We start from the raw sequence: 27,363 nt of genomic DNA, 5'->3' as shown, positions 1-27,363 counted from the left end.
GGGTGACATTCGCCGGGTCCTCTCTCCCCAACTACATCCTCCTTGACAAGGTTCGCCTACCAGTTCGCCTGTTTGTACCGCGGGTCATGAGCTGCAGCAATTGCAAGCAGTTGGGCCACACAGCAACATATTGTGGAAATAAGAAACGATGCGGCAAATGCGAAGGAGAGCATGAGGATGACTCTTGCGACAAAGAAACTGAAAAGTGTATTTGCTGCGGGGGCCCTTCACATGCTCTTAAATCATGTCCTGCGTACAAGCAGCGCGGGGATAAAATTAAGCGCTCCCTTAAGGAACACTCAAGGCGTTCTTATGCAGAAATGCCAAAGAATGCTTCGCCATCTGTCCTGTCCGAAAACCCCTATGCTGGTTTGGCTAACGTTGAGCAAGAATCTGACGACCCACGAGAGGGAACATCTTTGGTTAACCCAGGGGAATCCAGGAAGAGGAGAAATCCAGCCTCCCCTACATTGCCTCGTAAGGCTGCCAAGGTGTCGTCCACTCAGAGTGCGCCAACTACAATCAATAAATCCAACGGAAGTGATGGACAAAAGCCGAAGCAATTTGCTCCAGGACTTGGAAATATTAATTCTAACAAGGAGTACCCACCACTTCCAGGGACACCAAAAACCCCAAGTGTCCCCTTTTTTCAAACAGATACTCAGTCCAGTAACGGACTAATGAAATTTTCTGACATAGTGGACTTAATTTTCACAGCTTTCAATGTTACTGATCCTCTTAAAAGCCTTCTGATACGTTTTCTCCCTATAGTGCAAACATTTTTGAAGCAGTTGACTACTAAATGGCCCCTCCTTGCAGCGATCGTATCCTTCGATGGCTAAGTCATCGAACGAGGTCACCGATTCGATCACTGTTCTACAGTGGAACAACAGAAGTATCCTCCCGAAAATCGATTCCTTTAAATTTTTACTAAATAGTTTAAAATGTGATGCTTTCGCATTATGTGAAACTTGGTTAACTTCCGATATAAATCTCAACTTCGACGACTTTAATATAATTCGTCTGGATCGAGAAAACCCCTATGGAGGAGTACTTTTGGGGATCAAAAAGTGCTATTCTTTCAACCGAATTAACCTCCCTTCGACACCAGGCATTGAAAAGACCTTTGCATTGCTTCCATCTACATTCCTCCTAGAGCCTCGGTAGGGCACCGAACGCCTTGTAATATCACGGAATCCTTACCGGCACCGCAGCTAGTTCTGGGAGACTTTAACTCGCACGGTACGGTATGGGGCTGTCTTCATGATGATAATAGATCAACATTGATCCAAGATCTTTGCGATAATTTCAACATGACCATCTTAAACACGTGAGAAATGACGCGGATTCCTACACCACCAGCACGCGCAAGCGCGTTGGATTTGTCGCTTTGCTCGACATCGCTACAGTTAGATTGCATGTGGAAGGTGATCCCTGATCCCCACGGTAGTGATCATTTGCCTATCGTGATTTGCCAACGGTTCAAGACCATCGGAAACAATCAATGTCTCGTATAACCTCACACGGAACACTCAAGAACTTCCTCCGGAGGAAGAGTACAGGTTTTTGGCTGGCTTGATTCTCGACAGTGCGAATCAAGCTCAGACTAAACCAGTACCCAGCGCGAATACCCATGGACGGTCTCCCACCCTGTGGTGGGATAAAGAGTGCTCAGAGCTGTACGCGGAGAAGTCCACTGCATACAAGGCCTTCCGGGAAGACGGGTTACCCGCTAGCTATCAACAGTACGCGTCGTTAGACAGGCGAATGAAGAGTCTAATGAAAGCCAAAAAACGCAGTTATTGGCGCCGGTTCGTCGACGGGTTAACGAGAGAAACAGCGATGAGCACTCTTTGGGGTACGGCTCGACGTATGCGTAACCGTAATAGTACCAACGAGAACGTGGAATATTCAAACCGTTGGATATTCGCTTTCGCCAAGAAGATCTGTCCGGACTCTGTCCCGGTACAGAAAACGTGCCGCGCCGCGTCTCCTCACGATACCGCGAACGAAACACCGTTTTCGATGGTGGAGTTCTCACTTGCTCTCTTATCGTGCAACAATAACGCCAACAGGGTTAGACAGAATCAAATTCAACTTGCTGAAGAATCTGCCTGACACTGCAAAAAGGCGCTTGTTGAATTTATTTAACAAGTTTCTTGAGGGTAACCACAGATAACAGACGTTTAGGCTCGATTTAAATCGTGTGTAAATACCCGCTACTGGAATTCTGAATAAACGAGACGTCTGAAACACATTTGGCAAACGTTTGTAGATGGCGCAGTGATCGATACAATGCAATTAGAGTGCAGCTGTCAAACACGTGTAGCAAACAGTTGCACAGATGGCAATAGTGAAACACGGATTTCCAACGTTTATCAATTTAAAAGTTTACACAGGTTTTTGAAAATTTTTTGTACTAGCCTAAACGTCTGTTATCTGTGGTCATGAAGGTCATCGCCATCCAAAAACCAGGAAAACCAGCCTCCGACCACAACTCGTATCGGCCGATTGCAATGCTGTCCTGTATTAGGAAGTTGTTCGAGAAAATGATCTTGTTTCGCCTCGACAATTGGGTTGAAGCAAATGGCTTACCGTCAGATACACAATTTGGCTTCCGCAAAGGCAAAGGGACGAACGATTGCCTTGCGTTGCTTTCTACAGAAATCCAAATGGCCTATGCTAACAAAGAGCAGATGGCATCAGTCTTCTTGAATATTAAGGGGGCTTTTGACTCAGTTTCTATCAACATTCTGTCAGAGAAGCTGCACCAGCATGGTCTTTCACCAATTTTAAATAACTTTTTGCTAAACCTGTTGTCTGAAAAGCACATGCACTTTTCGCATGGCGATTTAACAACAATGCGATTTAGCTACATGGGTCTTCCCCAGGGCTCATGTCTAAGTCCCCTACTCTACAATTTTTACGTGAATGACATTGACGATTGTCTTGCCAATTCATGCACACTAAGGCAACTTGCAGACGACGGGGTGGTCTCTGTTACAGGGCCCAAAGCTGCCGACTTGCAAGGACAATTACAAGATACCTTGGACAATTTGTCTGCTTGGGCTCTTCAGCTGGGTATTGAGGTCTCCACGGAGAAAACTGAGTTGGTTGTTTTTTCTAGGAAGCGTGAGCCGGCGCAACTCCAGCTTCTATTAATGGGTGCAACGATCAACCAGGTTTTCACATTTAAATATGTCGGGGTCTGGTTCGACTCTAAAGGTACCTGGGGATGTCACATTAGGTATCTGAAACAGAAATGCCAACAAAGGACCAATTTTCTCCGAACAATAACTGGAACATGGTGGGGTGCTCACCCAGGAGACCTAATCAGGTTGTACCAAACAACGATATTGTCGGTGATGGAGTACGGGTGTTTCTGTTTCCGCTCCGCTACGAACATACGCTTCATCAAACTGGAGAGAATCCAGTATCGTTGCTTGCGCATTGCCTTGGGTTGCATGCACTCGACCCATACGATGAGTCTCGAAGTGCTGGCGGGCGTTCTTCCGCTAAAAAATCGATTTTGGGAACTCTCATATCGATTGCTCATCCGATGCGTCATTCTGAACCCGCTGGTGATTGAAAACTTCGAGAGGCTCGTCGAGCTTAATTCTCAAACCCGTTTTATGTCCTTGTACTTCGACTACATGGCACAGAGCATCAATCCTTCTTCGTACAATACCAACCGTGTCCGTTTCCTAGATACTTTGCAGATACTGATTCTACTGTATTCTTCGACACATCCATGAAGGAAGAGATTCGTGGAATCCCGGATCATATACGCCCGCAGGTGATCCCCAATATATTTTATAATAAATTCCGAGAAGTCGACTGCGACAAAATGTTTTACACTGACGGATCAAATCTCGATGGGTCCACTGGCTTCGGTATCTTCAACAATACTATCACCGCTTCATTCAAGCTCAATGATCCCGCTTCAGTTTACGTCGCAGAGTTAGCTGCAATTCAGTACACCCTTGGGATCATCGACACTCTGCCCACAGATCACTACTTCATCGTTTCGGACAGCCTCAGCTCTATCGAGGCTCTTCGTGCGGTGAAGCCTAAAAAGCAATTCCCGTATTTTCTGGGGAAGATACAGGAGTCCTTGTATACGTTATCTGAAAAATCTTATCAGATTACCTTTGTTTGGGTCCCCTCTCATTGTTCTATCCCGGGCAATGAAAAGGCCGACTCATTAGCAAAGGTGGGCGCATTAAATGGTGACATATACGAAAGACCAATCTGCTTCAACGAATTTTTTAGTATTTGTCGTCAGAGGACGCTCAACAGTTGGCAAACCTCATGGAGCAATGGGGAACTTGGACGATGGCTACATTCGATTATCCCAAAGGTATCATCGAAGCCTTGGTTCGAGGGGATGGATGTGGGTCGGGATTTTATTCGCGTAATGTCCCGACTTATGTCCAATCACTACACCATGGATGCGCATTTGCGGCGTATTGGGCTTGCGGAGAGTAGTCTGTGCGCTTGTGACGAGGGCTATCACGACATCGAACACGTTGTCTGGGTATGCGCCGGGTATTGTGACGCCAGGTCTCAGTTAAAGGAATCCCTTCGGGCCCGAGGTAGACCACCCAATGTACCAGTCCGAGATATGCTGGCAACTCGTGATTTCCCCTATATGTCCCTTATTTATACCTTCATAAAAACGATAAATATCCCAATTTAGCCCCTCTCTTTTATTTCTCGTTTTTAGAGTTTCCTCCTGCCTTGTGGAACCGATCAGCTCCAGAGTGCCACTATGTAACCGCCGTCACCCTTACCACTACGCCTGCATAGAAGGAAACTGAAGCGAGAGCGACTCGAGGTCCGATGACTTTTGAAGGATTCCCCGCGGGTCCGAAGAATACCATCCGCCAATCCGGTACTCGACGACTTACTAGACTGAGGCGCAAATTTGTTTCGCTGATCCCCCCCCCCCCCCCCCCGTTCGAGCGAAAGTTGCAAGTTTTGCTCTTCTTTCCCTGTCTCTCCCCTGTCCTTGATACAACTGCTGCTACACTGATGCGGAAATAAGCCACCCTCTGAATATCTTGACCAAGCATAAGTTTTAGTTAAAAAAATCAAATTAGTATTCTGTATTCCTAGTTTTAAGATAGCTATAATTTTTACTCTTTATTGAAACTCTTGTCCTCCATCTTGTAAATAGAATTGAATCCCTAGTTTTAAGATTTCTGTGAAGTTTCTCATAAATATTTGTCCCCCCTTTTGTGTGCTAAACTATATTGTTAGTTTTAAGATAACCGTAAAATATTTCGTAAAATACTATTACTCCCCCTCTTGTATATCAAAGTGAATCCCTTGTTTTAAATTTTTTCATAAAAAAAATCTTTTGGTCCTCTCTTGTATATTGAATCTTATTTCTAGTCTTAAGATAGCTGTAAACTTTCTTTTCCTTTGTAAAAAAAAATATTTCAACATTGTAACCTCTTAGTTTTAAGATATCCAAAATGTAAAAACAAAAGCATTTGGCACCGCCAAGCTAACGCATTTGTGCCTATCAAATAAACGAAATGAATAAAAAAAAAAAATATAGATCAAATTGCCCGGTCACATATGAAATTTTTCAAAGAATCACGTGAAATTTCAGAACTCGAATTCGTAGGGTTCGCTGATTAAAATAAATATTGCTTATTGCTTTGAAAGTTGGATTTTTGATGCACTTCGCTATCACACTTTTTTCACAGTTGAAATGATATGAAATCGAAAAAAATTGACTTTTTCCATCAACTTTATTGTAAAAACCGGGATACCGGCAGCCATGCTAACCTTCCAGCTACTAAAAGTAAGAAGTTTGTTTTTGACACTTTCCTATGTCAATAATTTGTCAGGTCGAAGGAGTTGCACTTTTGATCACACTTTTGATTCATCACTCTTTCATACTGTGCAGTTCGATTTGGTGGGAACTGTGCAATATTGCACTCGTATTCGTGAGTTTCGCTACTCATATTTACATCGTGATCATTTCATTAAAACTATTTCGATATTCATAAATCTATTTCTGCAGAAACTAATAATGAAGAAAAAATCTGCACATCTTTTAACCCAAATTCATAAATCCATTATCTCATATGTTTGGTTCGAAGTAAAGAGGTGTGAAATATGCTTACAAATTGCTCAACTACTATAATCGGCATTATATCCTACCTTGAGGCATTCACATAAAGTTATTACGATTGGCCCGAACTCACCTTACTTTTAAAACCAAATCTTTTGCGTCCAGCAGTTCTTTTTCTGAAGTAAAACATGTTCTAGGATCGGTGACCCATAAAAAATGCATGAAACGGCCGGTAAATGCGTTCAAATCCCATAGCGGTTTGTCTATATTGATTTCGTCCATGTTGTATTTCTATAAAATAGAAAAATAAAAAAAATAGAATACAAGGGGTTACTTTTCGCAACGCATTATGAACGATTAGTTTATGCCTTGTAGAGCGTACATGATATAGTTTTGTTGGTAATATCAGTATAAATATTACTTACAGACAGAGAATCGAGAACGCGACAAGGCTGCCACATAAAGCGAGGGCGAGAAGCGATACACGCAAATGCGAGAAAGACAAAACTGGGTATTCCGATGGAAAACCGAGATCACGAACCAATAGAACTACAATGCCGCATTAACTCAATTTTGCAAAGGTTATTCGCCACAAGCCGATATGTGCAGAGACCTAGGGGCAGATCGCTTGTGATGCATTTTTTAAAATCAGCTAAATTAAATGCATTTCCATCAAAATAGAAATTCATAATGTATTTTGGTTTTTGCGTTGCGTGCAATGTTGTTTGCGTTGCGTGTAAGACGTCAAAACCCTACAGAAAAACTAGCCCTACATTTAACAAAACGTCGAATAAAGTAGATCAGCGTAGGACGTTTGTTAAACAAACTTTTCTGCGAGGGAGTGCAAAGCTGATGCAAAAATGGAAATTATATGCCATTTTTTTTTAATTTAATACAAATTTGTTATACATTCTTAGAGTGATCTGCCCCTAGGCAGAGACACTAGTGAAAACCTTCACAGGAGCGAGTAGAGGTATACGGTAAATCATTAGACGATCAGAGTCCCGGTCAGCGTGGCAAGCAGAAAGGCAAAAGTAACTTTTGTTGAGCAAAGCGAAATTGATACTGGCAGAGATTCTGCCAGCATTTTGCGCGATTTGTTCGAGAATTCTGGCAACGAATTCGCTCAAATGCAACAACCGTTTCTGACAGAAGCGGTTAAACCAGCCGATGCTGATCACTTTTTTCCAGAATCCAGTCAGAAATGTTCGGCCAAGATCTCTGCAGGCTTCCGTCCCGCAATGAATTGCGTCCGTCCTCCTTCTTTGCTGGCAATCTAATCTCGAGCTGTCAGCGAGAACCAAGGTGCCTGCATATGTCAGGTACGTATCGACAGATGAGCCGGTGAACTAGCGCAGGGTACAAATGAACAGGTGCGCTCAATTTGTGACCAATATAGACCAATGCATAAAAGGTGAGGTTTGGGAAACTATCAATACACTACAGTGGTCTTTCATATGGTATATTTCATTCAACCGGAAACTACCGGAAAATCAAAGTTTTCAATTTTAGGTGAACCTGAAAATTTTCATTCTTATATTTAATACATGTGTGCCTATGATGCTCGGCAAATATTAAGGTAATCTTGAAATTTGAATTAGAAATACATAGTATGATTATACAATCCTTCTTTTACAACTTTGATGACAGTTTTGAACAAAATATCGCTGCAGATTATCCTGAACTTTTCAATTGAACTTTTGAATATTTGAGTATAAAATGCAACTCAAAAAGAAGCTAAAATGAGGCGATTAGTATCTTTTGTAACGTGGGTAAAAATAACACTTAAAAACCAGTAAAATATGTTAAACGATGTGGAAATTATCACACAACACCATTAAACAGCACATAATAATGGTAGCTTAATTTGAGATTTTTGATCAGGTTTTGAATTAACAACTCATAGAATTAGTAACAAACAGGATGAAAAAACGACAATATTTTATTTAGACACCCGTTTTCGCACCGGTCGTTGGTAAATAGGTTGCCAAAATAATAATCTGTTTTTACACCGGTAGTTGTTATAGTTACGTTACATTTGCAATCATGCAATAAAACAATCGTTTTTTTTAATGATATGGACTTTACTCAGTGAAAAAAATGTTGCTAGAAAGAAAATACATTTATTTATTGAATTAAATAAAATCATTTCAGTAACAAACATTATTCTCTTTTCTAAAAATATTTTATTGCAATGATTGTAAAATTAGTCAAACTGGAAATGTTTATTGAGATTAAAAGTTAATTATTGTTTCAATGAAAAAAATGCTCATTCCATCAATTTTGCCGTTTGAAGCAAGCAATAAACATTGTATTATTGAATTGAATAAGACATTTTTTTCATATATGCTAAAATTTTCTATGTAATAACAATTCTGAGAAATGTTATGGGTTCGGGACAGACGACGAATTCTATTAACTAATGTTAGCCCAGAAGTTATTGTCTGAAGCACATACTACGGCCGCCCTGAATCAGGAGTGCAATGAAGCGGTTCTCATGCTAGATATTACAAACAGACTTGCGGAGAAGGAACCTTTACGACCATTCAACGATTGTTTTGCGGAAACAGTTTATACGAACGATCAGTTTCGAATACGCTTTCGTTTTTATGTATTTCGAAGCCTTTGAAGAGGAGCTAATACTATATTGAAAAGCCACTATATTGAAAACCCATGGGTAAAGTAAAGTTCCATCGGAAATTCTGGTTGGTTCTGATTCGTATTCCGGCTGCAGTGACATAATCGATTCTAACAAGAATCTGTTGTGTCACTGCACGGTAAACAAAAACTTTACCCATTTTATGCATTCGAATTGCCCATTTTCGGAAGTTCTTCGAGTTGTCAAAAAATGGGTATTTTTTTGTTTCTAACAATGAGTACTTTTTATCCATTTCACAACTACTCGATGAGGTAATGCCATTGGGTATATTGATCTTAATAATGGGTGAGAAATCCTTAAGAATTTTTTCAACCTTAGTTAACCTGCAAACTAAGGATCGTAGCGGAACCTGCAAACTATTGGCGTGCATCTGAGTCCGTGACGGAAACGGAACATTTCGCCAATGCTCCGAAAACAACGGCTGTTTATACTACTGAGGATATTGCATAATATGCGCCAGTTCGTCATTTTTTGAGCAGCCAAAAGATCCAGCCATCAAAAATATATCCAGTTGGTTTTGTTTTGTTAAGTAGTTTTAGAATGGGATGTCTATCTAGATTCCTATATTTTTATAAGGAGATTATAATGTGAAATGAATATTATTTTGTTTTTGCTTTTAAATTCATTTATTTGCTATTCATTTTGCTGACATTTATAAGCAGAAAACATAGTAGAAATAATGATGTCCATAGAACAGTCTTATGAAATTCATCACAATGTTCGAATGAATGCCATAAGTTTTTTATTTATGGATATTATTGTGAATTTATATAAAAAATAGAACATGGCTGATATTTTTCGAGCGTTTTTAGCAGACAAAAAATCAACAGTAAAAATCAACCTTGAGAGGATATTAGGTTTTACACAGGAGGGTGTCACTCTTGTCATCCGCTATGGAGATATACGGACTTTGACAGTAGTCAACATATGATGGGCCTAGCTGCATCTAGGCCCACGTCGCCCATGCAATAGCATTGGGTTGTTTTGATTTTAACAAAGGCAGATGTTGGCTAGGACAAAATGGCTGCCTAGCAGGGGGCTGGTTTTACACCAACCGATATAACCCCACAAAATGAGCCGACTGAACTTTGTTTGGCAATTCTCGGTGGTTTGTTTACAATTTACATGGGACAATTTACATGTTTACAATTTACATTCAATTCGGGACAAATGAACCACCAAGTGTAGGTCCCTTCAGAAGATTGAAGAGAAAATTCTCATTAAATATTAGCTACGCTTCGTCAATATTGCCTGGGAAACTGGGCTTAGACAACTGGGAAACTGGACTTGATAACTGAATGATAATGATTGTTACTTCTCAAATGATTTTGATAATTATAAAATACGCGTCATACACTAATTATATGCACAACTTTTTCCATTTCAAATAATCGGATATCTTCTGTAAAAATCATAACCATGTAAACTGATTTAATGCTCACAGCAATTTATTAAATAACATAAAAAATACATATTTAAAATTTGGTTGCAATTTGCCTAAAAATTGTTTCAAACAGTGGTAACCAAAAAGTGCTAGTCTGAAACGATTAGCTCCTGGTTGGCCGTCCAGGCTAGTACTGAATTCATAAGAAACAATTATGAACTTTTCACAAAAGTGACGTTTATGAAAAACAAAATATAATTTTATAGAATCAATAACAGATCTCATATGGGTTTCATTAGAAAAACTTATGGAATTCTTAAACGCATATATTGGAGCGAAGGCATAAGACTGTTTTATGAAATGCATTATTTGTAAGTCTATGGAGTGCATGAATAAAGATAAATGAATTCATAAGCCTGCCTATGACATTCTAATGCGTTCAATGGCATCGTCAGAAGGCTGGCTCATATGCCGAGACTTATGAAATTCGTAGATGCTTTTTGCTCGGTGTAGCCAACATTCCGGCTGATTTCCCGAAAAAGCTTAACTGTGTAGTATTCCGGCGCCAGTAACACAACTAATTCTAATTAGAATCGGTTGTATAATGAGTTATTGTTCAAAATTATAAATTTGATTCCAATTTATCAGTATGGCAAATGACATAACACGGAATCTTGCTATCAAACAACGATCCTGCGGGGTAGTGCAAAATTCCTAGCGTCAGCGATAAGAATTTTTTCATAATTCGAAGTAGCGTACTGTGTCTCCAACTTTTAACTCAAACAATTTGAAATTTTATTAGATCTTCGCCTGTCAAATGCATTATCATCGCTTTTTACGATGCGTTGAGCTGATGCGACAATAATGTAATGTAATGTTCAGATATGATCTTTTGAATATCATCGATGTCATTGTTTGTCTGTCCTTAGAACGAGCCAAAGGATCATCAGGTGTTTGCCATGGCCTGACACGGGTCTTAATCATAGGTAGGTTAAACAGTCGAACGTTCGAATATTTTTGAACGTGACGTTTGCTGCTTACCAAATTGATCATCAAATCCACATCCATGTATCCACAGTTTGGATAAAATTCTCGGAGTAAGTCAAAAACTATTGCAACGAATTAACAAAAGTGGTTATCCTAGAATCATAGGACATTTCCACATTGTTCGACGCGGAATACTTCTAGTAAGTTTATAATAAACGTCTTGCAACAAGCTATTTTATTGTCCAACAATAAATTATAAAGTTAATTAACATTTCGTGTTACTGTTTCTAAGAACAATATTAGAAATGTTAAAATGTATTAAAAATATCATTTTTATAAGTTAAGTACAACCACCCAACCCCGTCTACTCCCTCCCTCCCCTTATTTATAGACTAAGTGAATTTAATTCAAAGTGCATTCACGTTAATGCATTTCACTATACTGCCTATGATCGTAAGTCAGTCCCATGAAGATAGGAAATTCCATAGAAAACAGGGCAAATATGCGATCATGGGTAGTATACACCACAACACAATATTATCCCTCGAAAATATGATGAGCCACCGGATGAAATGAGATGGTGATGATGTAACAGGTGTGATCTGTGTCCTGCCATGCGTACCTATTAGCAATTAAATCCAGCGTTTTTTAACGAAGCGCTGCAGAGTGGGTGATAAACCACTATCGTCGTGACCTTCTTTTTACTACTGGTCCTGAATTTTTGCGCGAGAAAAATACACCTATTTTCTTTCTTGTCGAATTTTACTTTCCACAATCCCCACAATCATCACCATTTGTTCGCTGCGATTTTCGATTTTCGTTGGACTCTGTCATTAGCCTTCGTATTGGCCTCCACATATAAAAATTTTCGGGCTTTTACAAGCTTCAAAACCAATGAAATTCCGCTTCTTGCTAGCATCCCATCGATCGGATCCTGGGACACATCATGCCCAGCTTGACATAATGCTACATCTTCCAGTTCAATCCAAGCTGCTTAGATGCACTCATTTTTACTTCCATTCAGAAAACATACAGCATAATGAAAACTATGGGTAATTGAATACAAACAAATACTGTTCATTCTATCAAACGACAAAATAATTGGTATGAATCGAGGTTGGAAAGTATATTTTCATTAAAACAACAATAAACTTTTAATTTCAATAATTGTTTTAATTTCTGTAAACTTTAAGAAAAATGTTATTGAATGCAATCAAATAATTTATTGTCTCACAACCAATAATTTTATTTATTGAACAACCCATAATTTTATTTAAAATAAAAATCTTCCACGAGTCGAATCAAAATTCACGCAGAATACTTCTGCACAACATTTATCGCGAGATCCTATTTTTTTACATTTTCCTTTGTTTTGCCTCCTTTCTGCGAATAGCAACGTTGGCGTCAGTTGGAAGAAGTTACCAAATATAGACACTCGCTATAAACCGAAACGATAAGTTTCCATATCCCAACCTGATTACCAACCGCCGGTGCGGTGTCGTGTTATGATGGCGGTTAGCAAATCGCTTTTACCCACGCTCCGGTGCTGTTAGTCTTAGACTATCAGCACCGGGCGTGGGTATAAGCAATTTACTAACCGTCATCATAACACGACAATAATTTTATTTTAAATAAAATTATGGATTGAGCCAATAAACAAAATTATTGGTTGTGAAACAAGAAAATTAATTGATTGAATTCAATAAGATTTTTTTAAAGTTTACAGAAATTAAAACAAAATTCTTGAAATTAAAAGTTTATTGTTGTTTTAATGAAAATATATTTTCAAACCTCGATTCACACCAAATATTTTGTTGTTTGAAGCAATGAACAGTATTTGTTTGTATTCAATAACACATATTTTTGATTATGCTGTATGTTTCCTGCGTGGAAGTAAAAATGAGTGCATCGAAGCAGCTTGGATTGAACTGGACGATGGAGCATTATGTCAAGCTGGGCATGATGTGTCTCAGGATTCGATTGATGGGACAAATCAAAAAGCCAAAAGGCTTTTGTAGCGAAGCTTGAATCTCTCTTAAACTAATGGAATTAGAGATATTGACGTGTCGAACCAGCAGGGTTATCCAATAATGAAACCTTTCAGCCCGTTGGCGTCAGTTGGAAGAAGTTACCAAATATAGACACTCGCTATAAACCGAAACGATAAGTTTCCATATCCCAACCTGATTACCAACCGCCGGTGCGGTGTCGTGTTATGATGGCGGTTAGCAAATCGCTTTTACCCACGCTCCGATGCTGTTAGTCTTAGACTATCAGCACCGGGCGTGGGTATAAGCAATTTACTAACCGTCATCATAACACGACAATAATTTTATTTTAAATAAAATTATGGATTGAGCAATAAACAAAATTATTGGTTGTGAAACAAGAAAATTAATTGATTGAATTCAATAAGATTTTTTTAAAGTTTACAGAAATTAAAACAAAATTCTTGAAATTAAAAGTTTATTGTTGTTTTAATGAAAATATATTTTCAAACCTCGATTCACACCAAATATTTTGTTGTTTGAAGCAATGAACAGTATTTGTTTGTATTCAATAACACATATTTTTGATTATGCTGTATGTTTCCTGCGTGGAAGTAAAAATGAGTGCATCGAAGCAGCTTGGATTGAACTGGACGATGGAGCATTATGTCAAGCTGGGCATGATGTGTCCCAGGATTCGATTGATGGGACAAATCAAAAAGCCAAAAGGCTTTTGTAGCGAAGCTTGAATCTCTCTTAAACTAATGGAATTAGAGATATTGACGTGTCGAACCAGCAGGGTTATCCAATAATGAAACCTTTCAGCCCAGGGGCAAAGATGCTATCAAGAAGCGGAATTTCATTGGTTTTGAATCTTTTATCTTTGGAGGCCAATACGAAGGCTAATGACAGTATCCAACGAAACCTTCAAGCTTTCGATTATTTCGTTCAATTTTTACGGATAAACAAATATTGCCAATTAATTTTATGAGTGGGAATACACCAAGAAGTGGATTTTGTCACTGTGTAATCAACGGATGCTATGTTGATTATTAGGACATTAGCAAGACAAAGGAATGCGATGAAAATAATCATGATGGCTATGGTTTCATAGAAGGTGGTAGCGATAAGGTGGCTTTTAAATTGATGTTCTGTCTGTGATTCCAACCCGTGAAAATCGCTGCGAACAAATGGTGGTGATTGTGGGGACTGTGGAAACTAAGATTCAAGAAAGAAAAAGCGTGATTTTTTCTCGCGCAAATGTTTTTAATTCCGGACCAGCAGTAAATGAAAGATCACGACGATAATAGTTTGCCACACACTCTGTAGGGCTTGGTTCAGAAAAAGGATACCTAAAAAGAAACGCTGGATTTAGTGGCTAATAGGTACGCATGGCCGGACACAGATCACACCTGTTACATCATCACCATCTAGTTTCATCCGGTGGTTCATCATATTTTCGAGGGATAATATTATGTTGTGGTATACTACCCATGATCGCATGTTTGCCCCGTTTTCTATGGGATTTCGTATCTTAATAGGACTGACTGATCATAGGCAGTATAGTGAAATGCATGAACGTGAATGCACATGAAATTCAATTCACTTAGTCTGTAAATAAGGGGAGAATGGGATTGGGCGGTTGTTGGTATTTTAAATACATTTTAACATTTCTTATATTGCTCTTAGTAACAGTAACACGAAATGTTAATTAACTTTATAGTTAATTGTTGGAAAATAAAATTGATTGTTGCAACACGTTTATTATAAATTTACTAGAAGTATTCTACGTCGAACAATGTAGAAATGTCTTATAATTCTAGGATAACCACTTTCGTTATTAGTTACCATAGTTTTTGACTTACTCCGAGAATTTTATACCAAATGTGGATGCATGGATGTGGATTTGATGACCAATTTGGTAAGCAGCATACGTCACGTTTAAAAATGTTCGAACGTTCGACTGTTCAATTTACCTATGATTATGACCCGTGTCTGGCCATGCCAAACGTCAGAAGATCTTTTGGCTCGTTCTAAGCACAGACAAACAGACATAACAATTCGAAGACTGATATGGGAAATACATCGATGATATTCAAAAGAGCAAATCTGAACATTACATTATATAATTATCGCTTCAGCTCATCGCATCGTAAAAAGCGATGCTCATGCATTTGACATGCGAAGCTCTAATAGTATTTCAAATTGTTTGAGTTAAAATTGGAGACACAAGTGTTCACCATATGATACAGTACGCTACCTCGAATTATAAAAAAATTCTTATCGCTGGCGCTAGAAATTTTGCACTACCCCACAGTACCGTTGTTTGAAATAAAGATTCCGTGTAATTCTTATCGCTGGCGCTAGAAATTTTGCACTACCCCACAGGACCGTTGTTTGAAATAAAGATTCCGTGTTATTTCTTTTGCCATACTGATAAATTGGAATCAAATTTATAATTTTAAACAGTAACTCATTATTTGATTCCATCTTTGGAATTACCGTATCGACAACAAAGTGTTGAATTCAGTTAATATACTGTATTAAATTGCCACAAATTCGGGTGTACCAATTTGGTACGCACTAAATGTTTATGTCTTGAAGTAGATGTAGTTGTAGTTAGTATTTTACCTCCAGCAATAAAATCGATTCTAATTAGAATTGGTTGTGTTATTGGCGCCAGAATACTACGGAGTTCAGCTTAGTCGGAAAATCAGTCGGAATGTTGGCTAGTTCTCATTTGCATTTCGGATCCAGTAACACAACCTAGGGGCAGATCACTTGCGATGCATTTTTAAAAATCAGCTAAATTAAATGCATTTCTTTCCATCGAAATAGAAATTCATAATGTATTTTGCGTTGCGTGTAAGACGTCAAAACCGTACAAAAAATTAGCCTTACATTCAACAAACGTCGAAAAAAGTGAATCAGCGTTTGTTAAACACACTTTTCTGCGAGAGAGTGCAAAGTTGATACAAAAATGGAAATTAAATGCTTTTTTTCTAATTTGATGCAAATTCGTTATAAATTTCTAGAGTGATCTGCCCCCAAAACACAACTGATTCTTGTTAGAATCGGTTGTGTCACTGCAGCCGGAATACGAATTAGAACCAGACAGAATTCCGGCTCATTTACGATTGAACTTTACTGGGTGCACGGCACGCAAAGTCCATATACCGATAGCCGATAGTAGCGCCGGCTAGCGGCTAGTTGTTGCTTGCTTAAAAATGATAGTTATATTTTTACACATACAATCTGACTTGGATGTCATATATTAATAGTAAAAGAAAAACAACTTTTGGGATGGGTCATAATCCACATTGAGGAGAAATTCCGGAGAAACTATTGTTGGTTCAGCGCAGTTCACAGCAGTCACGAAAGAGTTGATGAAACTCCTTTTGTTCACGAGCACACCGTGTTTGGTGAATATTGGTTTGGAACTTCCCCTCAACGTGTATTTTGATAATTGTCTTTTAACCACAAATCTCCGATTAACATGGGGAACGTGCTATTTGAGCCAGTCGCTACTGATTCTAGATTCAAGTTCTAAGTTAGATGATATGATGAATCAACGTGCTCCGTGTATCAACCTCGCAAAACAACGCAGTTTACTTCAGCAAATTAATATCATTATTGAAGCCACGCTTAAAATGCTACCACTTCATTATTTTTGTTTTACTGTATACTGTTCTGCCCAAGTTGTACAGTAATGTTTCCATTTCGAGAGGGCCAACTATACTATCTACAAAATCTGTCTAAACATCTATTATCTGAGATATGGTGGATTCTCACATAGAATAACGCGCAAATTTTCTCCCATGCGAATATATTTGACTGTAGCGTCCGAAAGATGTATGTCAGATGGCTTCCGCAAAATTTAGTAAAACCCAACTTTCTCTCTGGCTTTTCAGTATAGTATTATCCTCTTCAAAGCCTTCGTAATACATAAAAACGCTTTTAATCCACCTAACAGTGTGATGAGACATTTCTTATAACTCTTATCACTCTCTTCGGATATTATATCGTTTGAGAACATTTAGAACTTGATGCTTCGCGATGTTTTTGATAACACATACTACATGGGATAGTGGCAGGACTCAGAGAATCGCTCAAATCAGCATAGGACAACATCAGTGCTAGAAATCTCAAATCAAATCAATGGGAAGCGAAAAAATGGCCCATAAAATAGACATAGCTACGAATTATTGTTAATGCTCTGTTAATAAAATATCTAAATTGTGGTGGGAAAACTGAATTTTCCTAAAGGGGTTATATATTGTACTGAGCCAAAAAAATCGCATTTTTTTTTTAATCGATTTGAAGTTTATACTTTACTCAAATTACCAACGCGACTGAGAACTAAGAAATCAACGCTTTTTCTTGAAAAGGGCGATACTAGCAGTGACACCATTCAAAGAAAATCAACAGTGAATATTTCCAGACTTTTATTTCCTATTTAAGAACTATTGTGTTTTTTATATCCTAGATTGCATGATTCAGTGATCGAAACCCAAAACTTCATGAAGTATTTGAAATTATTAAATTAAAATTTGTTTTTGCTATTGAAATTTACAAAATGATAGTATCGCCCCTTTGGCGATTGTTTACTTTTTCGGTCCCACCTATCAGCATTGAAGTATCGTTCTTACGTTTTTTTACAATAACTACCGTTCTACACCACTGATTTCGTCCTGGTTTTTTTCAATAGCGATCATTGTTACTATTTACAGCTGGTATCAGCTTGATAATCCTAAAAAATACGAAAATGACAGTTTCGCTTCTAAACTGCTAGCAAAAAAAGTATCGCCCTGTTTGTTTGCATGGAGCGTGGAGGGCGAAACTTTAAATAAACAAACAAAAATACAGTTTCGCCCGTTGTATTTTTTACTGTAGTTTAAGAAACCAATATCGTAGAATCAAAATTTTTAGGTTAATTGGTTGCGTTTCAAAGCTATCATTCGCATGTATGAAAAAAGCCTTATGTTTACATTTGTAAGTATCGCCATTTTCACAAAAAAGGGTTGAAATGAAATCGCAGCTCCTGATATCACGCTATCTCTGAAGTGCATGCGTGCATAGTTCCAAATTTTACTTCGACATCGACTTTTTCTAAAGGTGACTTCCCAGTAGTATCCTTGATTTGAATTATTATCGCTAATCCTAATGCCAAAGAACTTGAATGCTCTCGAAAACGAACCGTTTGGGAAAGTCATCATCATTACTGGAATTTTTATTTTCACGAAACTTTTCGATAACCTTCTGTCACTTGCGTTAATGCACTGTGTGCACAGTGCTCTGAAAATCTAGCGAAATCGTCTTAGGGCAGATATCTGCGCGGCGAGTAAAGTAAAGAATACTAAAAATTAATTTCTATTCCATAATTTTCAGTTCAGCAATTCGAGAGATCGTGCTCACCGCAAGCCATGAAAAATAGACTACGTTGTGAAGCGATGGTCACTATTTATTAAAAAATCACGGCTAAATAAAAAAAAAATTATACTATTAAAAAAATTCAAATAGTTTATAATTTTCACAAACTTATTAAGAAAAATTGTTTAATAATCTTTCGTAATATTGTGTAAGAAAAAAGCTGAAAATTTCAGTATTTTCTCTATCTGCAACATATTAACCCTTAAGTATACCAATTAATTGGTATACGAATTGGAATAGGTTCGCCAAATTTTGGAAGAAGTCTATAAAAAAACCCCTTGAAAATTACCTAAAAATTGTTGTAGTTCGATACAATAAAAAATCCCCAAAAATGAAATGTACCTATTAATGTGAAACACAGTGAATAATACATACAATAAAGACCCATTTTTATCAATCTAATGGTGTATTTTAGGCTGACAAAATGGGGATATTGACTAAATCGGGCATTTTGTTTTTCTTTATAATAAACTGAAGCTGTTAAAATATTCTTCCCGTCCCTTGATGTAGTCTGATAACTATTTCTGATTATGATGAACTTTTTATTTTTGCATATTTCCATCTTCATGATAAGGAAAACATGCTCAAGAAAGGATTTACTCGAATTCAGTCTTGTTCGTCAGCTAGAGCCCATCAAACATATGTTCATATTTGGCTGATAAAAGCAGGGTTTCAATGTATTATAATAGATATTCAGCATTCGAAGAAGTTTCTTGTGAACGAGTGTAGAACGACTTTGTTTCTACTTACTTGAAGTCAGCGGCATAGCCAGAAATTCGGTTTGGTGGGGGTTTGGTGAAAATCGATCATACTGTCCAAACGGCATAATTCCGAAACCGTAATTTTTGAAGTTTTAAAATTATGCAGAATTAATTTTTCAGAAAATAGTAACAGAGTTCGTGTCTAGCGAATTTGTTGAGACTTTATTGTAGTCATGAATATTAACCTGAGAAAAATCACAATAAATACTTCTTGGACGATATACCGTCAAAATTATTTTATCAAATAATGCGCTGTTTAACGTTTGTAAAACTCATCGAAGATACTAAACCTCCGAAGTTGGCGGTTTCAAAATAATGCTATCTTGACCTTAAATTACTGATTTTAAACATTTGACCTATACATATAATTGGTCATACAACAAAAATCAAATGCTCATCAAAATCGATCAGAACCTGCTAGAATCGAATGGAAATCGTCATTTTTCATAAATTTCTCTCTACATTCGGAAAGTGTTATCCTCGTTATTAATCATATTACGTTTTCGTCTCAACTCGACGCATTCCCAAAATAAAAACCTGTTTTAATCCACCTAGTGGTGCAATTGTGCTTGTCTCATTTGTCCAGACTACGATTCCATGGCTGGTTATGTTCAATACAATGGTGGAAATGAATATTACATGTTCAGTACGATTTGCACATACATACAATGGATCGACAGCCACGATCTTGAGATACTATGTGATACTGAAACATCGCTTGAAACCAGCGGCGGATCATGGAGAAAGGTCCGGGAGGTCCAGATCCTGCCGAAAATTTTCAACTTGTTAAGAAATTTTAAACTAGTTTTAATTTTAAAGTAGCAACCCCTCACTGCATACTCCCTCTGGGCCGGTATGATTGACGATTTTTAGAGTGATTGCATAACCTTTCTATATGAGAAAGACAAAAATGTACCAAAGTCCAAAAAAGTCAAACATCTCAATGTTTCATGCATTTTAAAGTCATTAGGCATCAAAAATACAAATTTGATTTTGAAAATTTTTCATTTCAGTTTATATGGGAATTTGCTGTGTGATTGCACTTTTCAACTCGTAACTCCGGAACCGGAAGTCCAATCAATAAAAAATTCAATAGCAGCCGATGGGAAGGTTGTACCTTTCATTTGAGACTAACTTTGTGCAAATCGGTCCAGCCATCTGTGAGAAACAGAGGTCACATTTTTTCCACATACACACATACATACACACACAGACATTTTCCGATCTCGACGAACTCAGTCGCTTGGCATATGACACTCGGCCCTCCGGGTCGGGATTAGATTGACGAATTTTAGAGTGAATGAGAAAGGCAAGAACATTTTTAGCAAATGTTGAAAGTTATGCATTTTTTGGTGAGCAGTTCTATGTTTCATAGACATTAAATCAATTTTAACTTCTCTTCCAATTAAACAGAGACCCTTATTACAGTACATCTCTACAAAAACGAGATCAATTTGAAAAGAAATCTGAGGACTATGATTGATTACAGAACTCTGTAATTTTCTATTGGAATGTTTTCAGGCAGGAATTTGATATTGATGCTATTAGACAACTGTGAAATCAAGACCAATAGATCAGTTACATATCAGGACCCCATTCCGACAATTTATCAAAAGTCCTCATGATGTTTACAACAACAGGTTATCAATCTACGGATCAGATAATTGTTATTGTAATATTGAATTAAATCAGTCTGCATCAATAAATTTTCAACTTCAATCCAATATTTTTTTTAGTGTGTGGGGGGGAGGTGGGGGGGGGGGGGGGTTGGGCATTGTATGGTGATAAACCCCAAAACCTTCTCTGGGCTACGCCGTTGCTTGGAATTATTTATTTCGCTTTTCATTTTCCGATATGTTTCAGATCGATCCGATGGTCATAAGTTAGAAAAATTGCAGTCAGAAGGTTCGCAAAAATGAACATTTTTGCACTGATAAGTTATCAAGTTCCTTCCAGACCACTTGGAAGTGTTCGGTGATTATTTCTAGCGGTTGTAGATAGAAAAATGAAATACAAAATTCGATTTGTCGAAATAATGTTTGGCTTATTTCAATGGATTATTTCTACATTGAACAATAAATAGGCGACAAAGAGTAATCCACAAACAACAAGCCATAACTTTTAAAGTATTCAAAATAGATATTTGAAGTCTTCAGTAAAGTTATTCGCAAAAGTAAGAGCTACAAATTTGTAGAAGGCATCATTTCGATATAATCATTTCCAAGAAAATTTGTGAAAATATCTCACTCATAGGGAGATTAATCAGCAAAAGCACAATACCAAAAGAAAGGGCATATTTCCTCCATTAAATTCTCCGAAGATACTATTGACCTAAAATAAGCCGTTTTGGCGTTAATAATAGATTACATGTTTTTGGTCATATTTCTGGCAATGGGAAATGATAAAAATCTTTCGTCCGCATTTAATGTTAAATATCTCTTTTGATAATAGTCCGATTTCAACAATCTATAGCTTTAACGAAAGGTATTCGTTAAAGCTGTCTAAAAACATATAAATTGTTAATTTATATTGTCAATTTCGGTAGATAATTCAAAAAAACTGCAAAAAACGCCATTTTTACGCATTTAAACATTCATATCTTGGAAACTAAACATCAGAATCAAAAACAAATTAATAGCGTTCATACTGTTTTTTAGTTCTTTCATTTAAAATTGGTTTGGATAAGATCGGTTCAGCCATTGCTGAGAAACACGAATGAGAATTTGTCCGTTACATACACACACACAGACACACACACACACACACACACACAGACATTGTCCCAAATCGTCGAGCTGAGTCGATTGGTATATAAGACTCGGCCCTCCGGGCCTCAGAAAAAATCTTGAAAGTTTGAGCGAATTCTATACATTTCTTTTATAAGAAATGTAAAAAACGAAAGTGTCTTCGAAACCGATCGTTCGTATAAACTGGTTCTGCAAAACAATCGTTGAATGGCCGAAAAACTTATTCCACCGCAAGTCTGTTTGCATATTATACACATGATCCTCTTCATTGCACTCCTGATTCGGAGCCGTCGTAGTATGTGCTTCAGACAATAACTGCCGGGCAAACCTTAGTTCATAGAAATCGTCGTCCGTCTCGAACCCATCAAATTTCTCAGAATTGTTATTACATAGAAAATTTTAGCATATTTGAACAAAAAAATGTCTTATTGAATTCACTATGTTTATTGCTTCAAACGGCAAAATTAATGGTACACACATTTTTTGCATTGAAACAACAATTAACTTTTAATTTCAATGAACATTTCCAGTTTGAATAAATTTGCAACCATTTCAATAAAATAATTTTTGGAAAAGAGAACGATACTTGTTACTGAAACGGTTTTGTTGAATTCAATAAATAAATGTATTTTCTCTCTAGTCAAATTTTTTTCACTAAATTAAATCTAAATAATTAAAAAAAAAACCGATTTTATCCACCTAGCAGTGAGATGAGACATTTCTTACACATTTCACTATTAGATTAGTTTGCAGAACTCACGAGAAGTAGGCACCCAACTAGAGGTGGGATGAAAACAGTTTCTAGTCTTGCACGAATAAAATCTCGAATAAACTGAATAAATTATAGAAATCAACAAAACGACCGAAATAAAAAAGTAAAGCAAAAAATAAAACAATAGGTTTTTAAATTCATAAAATGAGTAGAAAAATTAATGGAAATCAAAATTATAATATACACGAAACAAATTAGATTAGGTTATTACATAAAAACTAAGATTATATTTAGAAATAGTTATAAGATTAATAGAATAAATTGACTCATACTAACAAATTGAATGAAATAAAACGAATGATTGAACATGAAATGCATAAAATTAAAGATATGAATAAAATGAATCAAATAAATCAAATGAATCAAATGAATCGAATGAATCAAATCAATCAAATCAATCAAATAAATCAAATCAATCAAATAAATCAAATCAATCAAATCAATCAAATCAATCAAATCAATCAAATCAATCAAATCAATCAAATCAATCAAATCAATCAAATCAATCAAATCAATCAAATCAATCAAATCAATCAAATCAATCAAATCAATCAAATCAATCAAATCAATCAAATCAATCAAATCAATCAAATCAATCAAATCAATCAAATCAATCAAATCAATCAAATCAATCAAATCAATCAAATCAATCAAATCAATCAAATCAATCAAATCAATCAAATCAATCAAATCAATCAAATCAATCAAATCAATCAAATCAATCAAATCAATCAAATCAATCAAATCAATCAAATCAATCAAATCAATCAAATCAATCAAATCAATCAAATCAATCAAATCAATCAAATCAATCAAATCAATCAAATCAATCAAATCAATCAAATCAATCAAATCAATCAAATCAATCAAATCAATCAAATCAATCAAATCAATCAAATCAATCAAATCAATCAAATCAATCAAATCAATCAAATCAATCAAATCAATCAAATCAATCAAATCAATCAAATCAATCAAATCAATCAAATCAATCAAATCAATCAAATCAATCAAATCAATCAAATCAATCAAATCAATCAAATCAATCAAATCAATCAAATCAATCAAATCAATCAAATCAATCAAATCAATCAAATCAATCAAATCAATCAAATCAATCAATACAATCAAATCAATCAAATCAATCAAATCAATCAAATCAATCAAATCAATCAAATCAATCAAATCAATCAAATCAATCAAATCAATCAAATCAATCAAATCAATCAAATCAATCAAATCAATCAAATCAATCAAATCAATCAAATCAATCAAATCAATCAAATCAATCAAATCAATCAAATCAATCAAATCAATCAAATCAATCAAATCAATCAAATCAATCAAATCAATCAAATCAATCAAATCAATCAAATCAATCAAATCAATCAAATCAATCAAATCAATCAAATCAATCAAATCAATCAAATCAATCAAATCAATCAAATCAATCAAATCAATCAAATCAATCAAATCAATCAAATCAATCAAATCAATCAAATCAATCAAATCAATCAAATCAATCAAATCAATCAAATCAATCAAATCAATCAAATCAATCAAATCAATCAAATCAATCAAATCAATCAAATCAATCAAATCAATCAAATCAATCAAATCAATCAAATCAATCAAATCAATCAAATCAATCAAATCAATCAAATCAATCAAATCAATCAAATCAATCAAATCAATCAAATCAATCAAATCAATCAAATCAATCAAATCAATCAAATCAATCAAATCAATCAAATCAATCAAATCAATCAAATCAATCAAATCAATCAAATCAATCAAATCAATCAAATCAATCAAATCAATCAAATCAATCAAATCAATCAAATCAATCAAATCAATCAAATCAATCAAATCAATCAAATCAATCAAATCAATCAAATCAATCAAATCAATCAAATCAATCAAATCAATCAAATCAATCAAATCAATCAAATCAATCAAATCAATCAAATCAATCAAATCAATCAAATGAATCAAATGAATCAAATGAATCAAATGAATCATATGAATCAAATGAATCATATGAATCAAATGAATCACATGAATCACATGAATCAAATTAATCACATGAATCAAATTAATCAAACGAATTAAATGAATCGAATTGATTTAATTCATCCAGTGAATACAATGAATCAAATTAATGAAATGGATCAAATGAATAAAAAGAATGGATGAACAAAATAAATAAAGTAAAAAATAAATGAAATGCATAAATAAAACAAACGAATCAAATAAACAAAATGAGCTGAAGTGATAAAATGAATAAAAAGAAGAAAATGAGCAGAATTAAATGCATTGATTAAAATGAAAAATTGAACAATGGTAAAAGGTTATAAATTAATATAAAGAAATAAATAGAATCAAATAAATTATTTCTCGACAAACACATGATTACGGCTTAAAAGCCAACTGTCAATATTCTCTTTAAATGAAAATTCTGGACGAACCGTTGATGATGCAGTCTGTTTCCATTCATCCTTATAGCTTTCATATTGTTTCGTTTGGAATTCTCGTGCAGGAAATATGGATAAATAAGCCCTATACAGACCAATACTGTGAAAAAGAAATGGTTCAAACTACTCAGTATATCCAGATATGGACGACGATAAGTTAGAAGACACATTGTAGTTGCATCCCCCATCGAGAGTGGGTACTTTGGGAGACTTCTTTTCCTGGATCTAATATGTGGATCTTTGATCCGTTATTTTTCATGAAAGTTGGTACCAATACTACGAATGTGCAGCTGATACAACTCATGGTTCATTCGCCTGCGCAACGTTCCGTCTTCCATCTGCACGCCACCAAAGTAGGCACGATTTCCCGCTAAGATCCGTCTCTGAATTTCTCTGCTGTTATCATTGTCGTCGGTTACCAGTGAGCCCAAATACATGAATTCGTCGACCATTTCAGTCTTTGAGCATATATTTCATTCAAAATTCAATAGAGATACGAATAGTTTAAATATCGCACGTGGAATGTCTCTTTTGAAAATTTCCATCGTCAAACTTTCATATTACCCAGTTAAGCCAAATATTTTTCTGATATAGCCATGAATTTCCTTAATTATAGTGTAGATACAGGCTTTGAATACAATTGAATTAAAGTTGAGTTGATGTAGCAGCAGAAAAAAATAGTTTTGTTTTCTCAAACCTTCGCAATTACAATTAATAAATATTTCAGATTGGCAGAAGATCTTATCACACAACTTAGAAATAAATACAGAAATAGCTAGATAGATGCGATAGAAGAGAGAAAGAGAGAAAGAGAGAGATGGGGGGGGGCGTGTGAGGAATGGCAAATGATGGTTAATGCAGTGACATTATTTTTATAGGTATATTATTATGATATATTGATTCTTACATTCTTATCATAAATAATGTAAGTAGTAATTTTTGCGCCATAACCAGTATAACCGAAATCTTGCAAAAGAGCTAAATTTTCGCTAGATTTTTGGGCTTCAAACATACAGTTGCTTTCGGTGACGCCACAAGTATAATTATATTAGAAATGTTTTATCTCACTACTAGGTGAATTACTTGTTGATTTGTATATTGATATACCATCCAACATTTACCTCATAATTGAACGCAATGCCTAATCCAAGGAATAAATACTAGAACTCACTGTGTCTTTATCAACACATTATTTTGTCTTTGAAGTGAACTTATATATTGATTTTTGAGAAATAGTTCATTTATTATTTCTTGAATCACGTAGATGTGTTTTCATACCCCGATATTCCAAATCGGTTTAGTTTTGCCCCTAAAACACCAGTAAAGCAATACTCTGTATGAAACAATATCATTTTTAGATAGTGGAAATTGGTAAGCGAGGACTAAAAATACAAAATATTTAATATCTCCACCGCTCGTGCACGGATTTAGACAATCTATAGCTTGTTAGAAAGGTATTTTTACAAGCTTTCTATTTATGTGCAGCTTGTGCAATATTGTATTGTTCGAAAGTAATTTGCAAAAAACCTACTGTGTTTTGACAAAATCGTTCATATCTCAGAAAGTAAACAACATATCGAAAATCAAAAATAATAGTGTCAAATGGCAACGTTAGGCCTTTCATTTGAAACTAATTTCATTAAGATCGGTTTAGCCATTGCTGAGATAATTACATGACATTTTGTACATACATACATACACACATACACACAGACACACACACATACAGACATTGTCTCAATTTGTCGAGCTGAGTCGATTGGTATATGAGACTCGGCCCTCCGGGCCTCGGAAAAAGTTTTCAAAGTTTGAGCGAATCCTATACATTTCTTTTGTAAGAAATGTAAAACCATTTTTTATTGCATGATTGCAAAAAAATGTAACGTTACTATAATAACAGGTACCGGTGTGAAAACAGATTATTATTTTGGCAACCCATTTACCAACGACTGGTGCGAAAATGGGTGTCTTAATATATTATTATCGTTTAGCGTAAGCAAAATACACACGCATTTGCTTACGCACCGGTGCTGATAGTCTAAGGTGGAAAACGCAAGTGCAACGTTCTACGGT

At 35.9% G+C, this 27,363-nt stretch overlaps 1 protein-coding gene across 2 annotated transcripts in view; it reads right to left on the bottom strand.

Moving 5' to 3' along the window:
- The window catches only part of LOC131693073 (sideroflexin-2), a 142,228-nt gene that overhangs the window by 90,266 nt on the left and 24,599 nt on the right, over positions 1–27,363 (bottom strand). For both annotated transcript variants that reach the window (XM_058980583.1, XM_058980582.1), the window contains exon 2: positions 6,222–6,379. In XM_058980583.1, coding sequence (XP_058836566.1) covers positions 6,222–6,370 — 149 coding nt within the window. In that variant the 5' untranslated portion in view covers positions 6,371–6,379. The remainder of the gene's footprint in view (positions 1–6,221; positions 6,380–27,363) is intronic.

The sequence above is a fragment of the Topomyia yanbarensis genome, chromosome 3, assembly GCF_030247195.1.
Source record: "Topomyia yanbarensis strain Yona2022 chromosome 3, ASM3024719v1, whole genome shotgun sequence".
NCBI classification, from domain to species: domain Eukaryota; kingdom Metazoa; phylum Arthropoda; class Insecta; order Diptera; family Culicidae; genus Topomyia; species Topomyia yanbarensis.
The sequence above is the reverse complement of the archived record's forward strand: the minus strand, read 5'-3'. Positions and strand labels throughout refer to the sequence as shown.